Source organism: Panicum virgatum, chromosome 9K, assembly GCF_016808335.1.
Source record: "Panicum virgatum strain AP13 chromosome 9K, P.virgatum_v5, whole genome shotgun sequence".
Lineage (NCBI taxonomy): Eukaryota > Viridiplantae > Streptophyta > Magnoliopsida > Poales > Poaceae > Panicum > Panicum virgatum.
In genome coordinates, this window is record NC_053144.1 from 57,588,593 (window position 1) to 57,598,460 (window position 9,868).

The 9,868-nt window shown below is 53.7% G+C and overlaps 2 protein-coding genes across 2 annotated transcripts; both read right to left on the reverse strand.

Moving 5' to 3' along the window:
- Positions 1-1,036: 1,036 nt before the first annotated feature.
- On the reverse strand, positions 1,037-3,105 carry LOC120652660 (probable galacturonosyltransferase-like 7). Its single transcript, XM_039930538.1, has one exon. The coding sequence runs from the start codon at positions 2,485-2,487 to the stop codon at positions 1,366-1,368; it is 1,122 nt and encodes a 373-aa protein (XP_039786472.1). The 5' UTR covers positions 2,488-3,105; the 3' UTR covers positions 1,037-1,365.
- Positions 3,106-7,935: 4,830 nt separating this feature from the next.
- LOC120648169 lies at positions 7,936-9,449 on the reverse strand. The gene has a single exon (XM_039924911.1). The coding sequence runs from the start codon at positions 9,447-9,449 to the stop codon at positions 8,148-8,150; it is 1,302 nt and encodes a 433-aa protein (XP_039780845.1). The 3' UTR covers positions 7,936-8,147.
- Positions 9,450-9,868: the final 419 nt, after the last annotated feature.

The window sequence follows — 9,868 nt, forward strand, 5'->3', positions numbered from 1 at the left end:
TTAAAAGCCCCCCCTCTGTCGGTTAGGCCGTCCCTGTCAGCCAAATCAAAATCGACCGAGCATGCCTGAAGCTGAACTGTGCGCCTGGCGCCCTGGCGAGGGCAGAAACCGACGCGTGTGGCGAGCACCGAGCGGGGCCCGCGGCCCTTCACCACCTCACCGCCGGCGGGGCCCTGTCGCCAGCGAGCGTGCCGCACGAACGATACCATGCGCCTAGTGACACGAAATGTTTCTTTTCCGCCCACATTGTTCACAAAATATTGGCTGGACGCACGGAGCGGAGGGCGACAAGTAGACGCTAAGTGGGAGCTGGCAAGGAAAGTGAGGTGATCAGAAAAACAAAAGGTTCTTGCAAGGGAGGTGAGGTGCTAGGCTTGGAGAAAAGAAAAGAGAAGACTAAAGAAAAGGAAAAGAAAAATCCCTGAGGGAGTAATTTGGCAATGAGAGGTCTGGAGAGGAGACGAGCAGCAGCAGCGGAACAATAATGATTTTGCAAAAGAATAAAGCGGCGAGGATGGCGAGCGGGAGTGGTGAGAGACCCCACCGGAGGAAAGGGTGAGGACCCCCGAAAACAGAGGCAGTCTTGGGCGGTAGCTCACAAGTCCCGTGTTGCTTGCAGGCTTGCAGCCACCGAGTCCTCGCCCCCACACCGGCCATTTCCGCCTGCTTTTAATCCCAGCGAGCTTAGTTAACAGCAACCCCTCTGCTTATCCGCGGCGAGTGCTTCCTGCTTAAGCGCGAGCGAAATGGTTGTTAGTGTCAGTCAGTTCGTGCACGGCCACAAAGATGAGGATTCCAAGTTACTCATGTTTTGTGAGCGAGTGACGGTGACTCGGCCATTGATGGTCCACAGGAACCGGTCCATGGTGGAGTGTTGGTGGTAAGTGGTATCCTTCGAGTCCAGCGGCAGGCATTGGACTGCCTAACTCTTCACTGATGGCTGAATCGGATTGATTGGAAGAGTGAGAAGACACCGACCGAACAGCAGAGGGCGAGGGGGAGGAATGGATGAGAGATGGAAGAACAAACGCTTGCGGCAAAGTGCAAAGTCTATTTCTCTGTGCTTTTATTTATAGTGATGTTTGAGGCTGCAAGATTGCAGTCCTGTAGAGTAGGATACAAACAAATGACCTCTGTTTTTAGTAATAAAATGATCAAAAAGTGGGAGAAGAGATCACTAAGAACAAACATGAACAATCTAGCACCAAACATTTAATCGAACTGAACTGGGAAAAAAATAAGAAAAAGGGACGAAAAAACATATAGGTTTGAACAGGTAATGGAGACCAAGAATTAGAAGCTCAGAATTTGTACGGGGTCGGCCAAAGAAGGAAAATAATCTTTCTTTTTTTTCGAGTGTAGCGGTTACCAGGACTCCTCGGCGCCGGCGGGGCCGTACAGGTCGAAGGGCGCCCAGAGCGCATCGAGCGGGCACGGCCGCCCGGCGCCGAGCCGCGCCCACGGCTTGCCGGACCCGGACCAATGCAGCAGGCTCACCGGACCCGGGTGGAGGTCGCGGCAGCTGCCCAGGACATTGTCGCCGCCGAGGCCGTGCTGGTTCCACCGGTGTTCGATCGGCGCCACGTGCCCTGCGAACACCAGCAGGAAGGGCGGCAGCGACCCCAGCTCGTAGATGCGCCCTGGCGGCGACTTCTGTATCTCCATCCACCGCTCGATGCGCTGCGTGTAGCTCGCTTGCCGCCACCGCTCGAGATCGAGCACCATGACCCCCGTGTTGAAGTAGCACGGCCGCCGCCCCGCGAACGTCCCGGCGAACCGCTGGTCTGACCAGAACCGGCCTGTGAAGTACTTGGTGAAGTTGGCGTGGCAGTACTCGGGCGCGCCGACGGTGCGGCCGCCGAGGTCGGTGCGCCAGAGCTTGGCGACGTCGTCGACGAGGACGAGGTCGGAGTCGAGGTAGATGACGCGGCGCACGCAGGGCTCGAGGAGGTCGGCGAGGTAGTTGCGCGCATAGTTGAGCGGCTGCTCCAGCGCCTGCCGCACCGACGTGGAGATGAGCCCCCGGACGCGGTCGGGGTCGAAGTAGTAGACTTTGAAGCGGAGCTGCGGGAACACGGCGCGGACGAGGTCCCCGAGGCCCGGGTCGGAGACGAGGAAGTGGAAGAAGACGCTCTCGGGGCACCTGGCGTGCTGAACCACCGAGTGGACCGCCGCGACGGATCCCCTGAGGTACTCCTCATCGAGCGTAATCGCGATGTGGACGAGCGAGGGGTCGCAGACATTGACCGCGGTGCCGTTGCCCGCGCCGCCGCCGCCGCCGCAATCGGCGGCATTGCGGAACGACGGGGCGCGGCGGAAGGCGATCCCCCTGGCGCCGCCCGCGATCTGGCCCGGGAAGCGGACGCTGCCGTCGAACTGCGAGGACCGGATGGCCTCGGCGGGCGGGAAGGACTGGAGCGACGGCGACAGCACCACCATCACCATGGCGGCGGAGAAGAAGCCGGACAGGCGCGTCACCCACAGCATCGCGCTCCCCCGGCTCGGCCACCGCTTCTTCGCGCCGGGTCGCCCGCGTGGCGGCGGCCGCCCCAAGACGCCGCGCGGTGGCGTCCAGCGGCAGCGCGACCAGGCCGGACGGAGACTGGAGGGGAGCACGCAGGCAGCAGGCAGGGCACCCCCGCCTCCTGCGCCTCAATTGGATCGCGTCGCGCTCTCCTGGCAGGTGGCGGCGGATCGGCGCGTGGAGTGGAGGGGAAGCGAGCGGGAATCCATGCGAGGTCAGGCGAGGCGAATGGGGGTGGGCTGGGGAACTGAGCAGAGGATGCGGAGGCGGCAGCCACCAACCCACCGCGGCAGGCAGGCAGGCGATTTCCCCCTTTGGTCCGTCCCCTCCTCGCCTGCCACCGCTGGGCTTTTCCCTCTCGGCGCGGTGGCGTGACGGTGGCGGCTGCTTGCGGTGGTGCTGCTGCCGGCCGCAGCAGCTGCTTTGTATGCGCCGCTCCGCTTTTGTTTAATTCCGCGCTGCGATTTCGGGGATTTGCGGTTTATCTCTCGCCCTCTTTTTTCTCTAGACTCGTCTTTGAGAAGGTAGCGGATGGACTGGCTCTTGCAGGAGGCAGCTCAGCTAACCTGGCTCGGCTGGGCGGCAGCGGAAGAGGACGCCGAACCCAACTTTACCGGCGCTTCTTCCCTCTCTCTTTCAAACTTCCGCGGCTGTTTGTTGTTTCGTGCCTATCGGTAACGAAATTTCGAATTCGCATGATATTTATATTTCTGTAGGGGGGTTCGGAATGCTGTTCCCTCCACTCAATATTCTTTCTCGATTTATTTAGTTTTTTATTAGAAGCGTTTTATATAGTTTTAATTCATAGCATACGCATCGAGAATTCAAAGCATAGTTGAAGAGAGAACTGAACGAACTGTAATTGAAGAGAGAATCGAAATTTACTTGACATGGGGATTAAATACTGCCGATGTGTTGTCTGTGTAATCGTGTATTTTGAAGTTCGTCGCTGAAAAAAAAAATCAAAGAACAGTTTTACGACGACGCAGGTAGATGAGGGGATTCATTTAAAAATAGTAATACTCAGGGAGGTTCAAACTTGCCACGTGACAATCTCAATTCGACAATAGTAAAATAACCACATGCAAGAAGCAAGACGACTTGGAGGAGGAAAGTAGTATGTTCTTCTTTGTTGATTGGTGCCTTTGGGGGAACCAAATTTTGATTTTGCATGTTATTTCTATGGGTTTCCTTTGTGCATTTTTTTATTCAGCGTGTTTCCTCAACTTATACAGCTTTAAATCATTGTGACAATTTCTAACCATACCAGTACTAAAAGATCAACTAATAATAACAAATAATAAGGCTATATTTCCCTAATATTGTTAATGTGCAACCGATGACTCGCGAAATAGTATAAAAATCTAAGGACACTAACCCTGGTTTCCAAATACCTGCGTTCCTCGATGCTTCATTTGTTGCTAAAAATTCGGGACTTCAGATTTGATGAAATTCATCTTTTTTGTTTTTTGTCCCTATAAATTTCGCATTTCCTCCACAGAGGTTTTTCCCCGGATCCCACATAGAAATGTTTCCGAGTTATTTAAATAGTTTTAACTCTTTGGTGATTTTATATAGCAAAATGAGACACCTAAGTATGCACACTTTTAATTACAAAATGGCAAATATTTGGAAATAAAGGGGGGGGGGGTTAGCTTATGCCGATCTCGATTCACCAATAGTAATAAACTAACGCGAGCCGTGGCATAACAAAGTGTTTGTTACTCCTTTCATTTCAAATTATAAGTCGTTTGACTTTTTTGACCCCAAGTTTGATCATCCGTCTTATTCAAAAGTTTGTGAATAAGACGAGTGATCAAATTTAAGGTAAAAAAATTAAACGAACTACAATTTGGAACTACAATTTGGAACGGAGACGGTATATAGTGGTGATAAAGCAAGGATGATCGTCGCAATCATTTCTGACAGAAAACTTTTAAAAGGATCAACTGCATTGCAATCATAAATCGTTTCTCTTGCTAACCGCACCATCCGGCCTTACCCCCAGAAAACGATATCCCAGCTGTCTTCCCGTGGACCGTTGACTTCGGCCGTTGGAACGCTCACGTCAGGATAACGTTGCCGCTTCAAATTTTTCTGAAGGCACCCGGCCGCCTGCGGCGAGAAGCCCCGCCTGCCTGAGATTTGTCCATCTTCACGTCGGGTCTACGTGGGCGCGTCGTGCCGTGCGTGCGTGCGTGCGGGGCTGCGAGCGGGCGAGCAGAGCACCGCGGCCGAACGACGGCGGCCGGGCCAATGGGGACACGAGGCAGCGAGTTCGTCGGTCACGTTGCCTCGGTCTCCACGTAGTAGCCGTTGGCGGGCGGGCGGGCAGCCGTGTCGCTGCCAGAGGAGCCCCACCGCTCCTGACACCTCGCTGCCGCCCGGCCGCCGGCGGGCGGCGCGCCAGGCTGTGAGCACGGGCGGCATGGCCCACGTGCGGCGCCCACAGCCCGGCTCCCCCCAGCACGCCGAGGCGAGGCGACTCCGGGCCGTGGCTCCCTGACACGTCTCGGCGAGCCCGCGCCGCGCCGCGGGCCCTCGCGTCGTGTCCCTGTTCGTCGTCGTCGCGGCGCTTGCCCCGCGCTGCGCTGCGCCGAGCCCTCCTCCTCGCCGCGACGCGCTGAATTGTCTGCGCCCAGCGGCCGCCTGATGCGTGCGCCGCCGCGATTCTTGCTCTCTCTCTCTCTCTCTCTCTCTCTCTCTCTCTCTCTCTCTCTCTCTCTCTCTCTCTCTCTCTCTCTCTCTCTCTCCACTGGTCCGGAGCCCGGACGGATGAGACATGAGAGGGATCGAGAATACTTACTCAAAGGGCAGCGACCAGCGAGGCCCTGGCGGCGCCACTGCACAACAGCTGGCCTCGACAGCGGCATACCTGTCGCCCAGAAGTTGCAATCGTGACACGTACACGGCGACGGCGTGCCCTGTGTTGAAAGAGCCTTGTCTTCTGCGAATGGAATAAGACACGGGTTGAGAGCTAGCCTTTCAGTGCCTGCACAAACAAAAATACGGGGTTTTGGTAGACCCATGCCATGCATGATGGCCATACGAGTATCAATTCCAGAGAACAAAACAGCCTTGCTTTATCCAATTCGGTGGCTGATGAGCGAGCTGCGAGCCTGTCTACAACTAATCGGCCGTGACGTGACTTGTTGGCTTCGTAGTTCGGACGCAGTTTCAGTCCCTCCACATCAGGGGAAGAGAAGAAATTCATTCAGTTCCTCGTCGCCAATTGGGCAAGTGCGAGTACGGAGCGCTCCATGTGATGCCTCGCGGCCGCCGCGTTTACCCCGTGTGCTTGGCGACGATGATTGAGCAGTTGGGCTCTGAATAAAGGCGCTTGACTTTCTTTTTTTTTTCCCTTAGTTAGAACATGGCAAATTGCGAGCCTGAATATAATCATGATGGTCCACCCGCTGATGATTGGGCTGGAAAGGCAGGTTGCGTTCCGCGCGGAATGTCCAGGAATAAAGCAACCGCTCGGCGCACATGACGAGTTCGTGGAGGCAAAGGCAGGTATTATCCTCTAGCCGAGGCCGCTCCGGTCTTCTAGATCGGCAGAAGCCCAACTCGCCGAGCTGCCAAAACGTTTCACCAATGAGTTCTCTGAATCACATGATGCTGCCCAGGCAACAGCTAATCAGGGACTGGCTGACCATTTTGCCATGGCACTCTGCTGTCAGATCTGTACTCCTATGTGGTAGGATCACGTGGGAACTTAGCTTGGCGGAGGCAAAGACGCAGAATCCCGATCAAGTGTGCGGTGAATGCTACGTCTGTCCAGCAATTTTCGTGGGAGTGAAGGGAAGGGAGGCTTTTATCCGTAGCCCGCTGGGCCGAAGCAACATTTTGTTTGCACAAGCAAGGCATATGCTGAAGATAGCATCATTCTGTCCCTGAGATTTAATCGGGCAATCCGCTAGAATTGGTGACACGAAATTCATGAGCATCTTGCTTTATCCTACTGCACGACACGTTGGCAAGAAAAATGCTTTTATAATGATGACGAAGGCCCGACACAAAATGGACTTACCTGCGATGGGCCTGGTCCAATTACCTCTATGGGCCACGGGCCGTCATCTAGTCTCCTCGTGAGTTTTTTCGCAGCATCGATATCTTGTTATAACTTTTGTTCGGTTCTGCTTGCATCGGTAAGTGTCAGGCATTTCTTGTTGATTTAATTTAATGATATCATGGTTCCCGAAAGTTGATTTGTGACCCAGGCACTTCTATATGGAATGGCCTCATGTGATAGAAAACTAAATCTTAGAAATCCATACATTTATGCATTTTGTTTACTACGTTTTCACTGCGCTGGATAAGTTTGACTAAGGTCAATAGTGCAAACTGCCTCCAGAAATTGTTGGACAATCTGTTTCAGAGAGGCAGAGACGCAGAGTCCTTTGGGAGCTGAATTTCGCATTGCTTCTGAATACTGCGGTCAGTCAAAACTTGCATTTCTTGAAGAATTTCATTAGGTCTAGAATTGACGAACAGTGCTGCCTTTTGCTAAACTGCGTGATATGGGTAATTTCTATGTTAAATCCTTTTTTTATACGTTTCTGAACTGCAATTATTACAGGCAAGCCAGCCCATGGCATTAGGAGAAGTTGAAATGTTTCGCTGCAGATTGTTTATAGCTTTCCTTGGCAGCAGATTTTTCTGATGAGAAACATTGCATTTAAAATTTAAATACGAAACAAACGGCATTTTAGTTGGAGCATTTTCCATCAGTTATGTATGATGCAACTCGATATCAAAAACTCTGTTACATGGCTTTCGACAGTGAAAAGGTTCAGGTGCCGAACCTGGTCTGGCCTAGCATTACTCAATTGACAACTGATCTGGAATCGGTTAAAAAAAACTGATCTGGAATGGGTTGGCTAATATTCATGTTAATAGCTGCCATAAGGTTCACTACCAATCTTTGCACATGTGGTTTTTTGGTGGATGCCCATTTCATAAGTGGATCTGCATTGTTCCATTCAGGATTTTTTTTCACTTCTCAAGAACAATTTGGGATTGACCACATTGTAGGATCTTCTCAAGAACAATCTGGAACGAAATACAGTTGTGAGCCACATCAAATTCAGGATCAACTTTCAGCTCCATAGTTTCTACCAAGTGAGAAGCATTTCCCAAATCATAGAAGATCTTAAGGCGCATTATTAAATTAATTGCCTGAATTCTGGAGAGAAGAAATATAATGGTAGAACAGCTACCATCATTAGCCTTTTAGCAGGAGCACGACTGTACCCATGGCACTGAACTTTTTCACACGCAAATTTCAGAAAACACGCATGTAGCCATGTAGGAAATGCATCAGAACAACATATAGATGCTTCTCATAGAAAATTCAATCAAGGTCAATGGGAAACAACAAACATGCAGTACAGCCAGCCTACTCAACAGCAGCACCTGAATCTTTCACATTCATGTCCAAGAGTTAAGCAAACATCCAGCATACGGAGTATTAGAGGAAAGAGAAATGTTAACTTCTGATCATGATTATTCCTACCTTCAGAGAGTGGGAAAAGGAAAGCTAGTTGATTCTAGCTTCATCTACAGAGACTGCGGTACTATGCATAGTGCAGATGTTGAAAAATGCAACCACCAGCACGGACTAGATCCCCTCGAAAAATGGCGGTGCAAAATCACCATTGGTTATCTTCGGCGCCTGAAAGATAGCATGAGGAAGAAGGGTCTCCTTCAGGGTATGCCTAACCAACGGTGTCTCCTCACGAAACTGAAACTTCTGAAGCAAATTCCCATTCCTGTCACAGTGCAATAACAGCTTGCTTGAGCATTCGATCAGCACATCCCCTTCTGGTGAGACAACATGTGGAAACCAGTCTATGTAGTGCAACTCAGGTATGTGCATTACTGGGATTCTAATCCGGTATATCTGGACCCAAATCTCGTTGTGGTAATCCTCTAGACGCCAGAGCTCTAGCGTTGGCCTGCCGTTCCTGGAGACTGACATGGCGAGCTTGCGATCCATTTCAAGCAGCTGCACGCTTCCTTCTCGTATGTGGTTGGGAGAGCTCATCCAGCTGAACACCTCGGCCTCTGTGTCGAACGCCAGCATGCGGTATCCTTGGCGCTCCTGCGGCGGCCAGTGCAAGTTGCAGCCGAGCTGAACGGGCGGCGAGAGCGAGGCAGGATCCAGCCCGATGCTCAACACCCCCAACCCGATGTTCAGCACCCCCACGCCCCTGGTCGCCGGCGGCGGGATGGGGCGCTCGATCTCCCTGGCCTGCTCAGCGCCCACCTTGAGAACGTAGTAGTGAGTCCTGGTCGCCCCATCATCTTCGCCTGCGTAGATCAGCACACGGCACTCACCGGAAGAGACGTGTGCGTAGAGCCCAATCACGGTGCAGTTGCTGAGGTCCGGGAGGGCAACCCACTGGCGCGTCGCGGGGTTGCAGATGTACCAGATGTTGATGAAGGAGACCAGGAGGAGGCCATCCATGGAGCCGTGGACCGTGATCCAGGGATAGTGTTCGCCGTCCCCCACCTCCTCGCCGTACTTGATATCGCCCTTGCTGAAGGCGTAGATGGGGGGAGCGTCGACACCTTCGATGTTCTCGAAGAAATCGTAGTACTCGTTGTCGGTGAACCGAAGGATGGGGCGTAGCATGTCGGAGCGGAGGTCGAGGGCCTCGACGCAGTAGTCCCTGAGCGGGATGTAGTGGTCGGGGCAGGCGTTGAGGCTGAAGCAGATGAGCGGCTGCGGCGGGTGGAGGATGTGGACGGCGGCGAGGAGGGGCCGGTAGGACGTGACGTCGCGCAGGACCTTGCAGACCGAGCGGAGGCGCAGGATCGACTTCACAGGCAGGCGGCGGATGATCTCAATGACGACGCGCGGGGGAGCGTCGCGGAAGAAGGCGGCGACATCGGCCTGCCTCGGCTCCGGCTCCGCCATCCTCGGGGACTTCTCCGCGCGGTGGGTGGTAGGGTCGCAACTGCTCCACCGACACTAGCAACTGCTTCCTGCGAAACGCAAACGCGGCGGAGGGGTAACCGTCAGTTTGGCGGCCGGCGGCGCCGCGCCGCGTGATTCAAACGAAGACGCGAGGAAAGGGGGATGGAATTGGGATCCCAATCGGCAAAGCACGAGAAGGACGAACACGATGTGGGTGGGTGATTCGAGAGCTAACCTCTTCGCGCTGCGATTCTCCGCGCCTGCTTCTGCCTCCCACCGTTTCGGTTTCTACCCCTGGCCGCTGCGCCAAAACCCGCAAAGGAGATGGCTGGCGACGATGCAAGTGGTTGGTTATATACAGCTTGCGGTTGACAGCTGTCGCCGGCGTGGATTGCACCGTGGGCCCGAGCCTGGGGCTC

Bases quoted from the DNA above. Each gene is read 5' to 3' on its own strand.
- LOC120652660 (XM_039930538.1), bottom strand. From the start codon at position 2,487: ATGCTGTGGGTGACGCGCCTGTCCGGCTTCTTCTCCGCCGCCATGGTG.
- LOC120648169 (XM_039924911.1), bottom strand. From the start codon at position 9,449: ATGGCGGAGCCGGAGCCGAGGCAGGCCGATGTCGCCGCCTTCTTCCGC.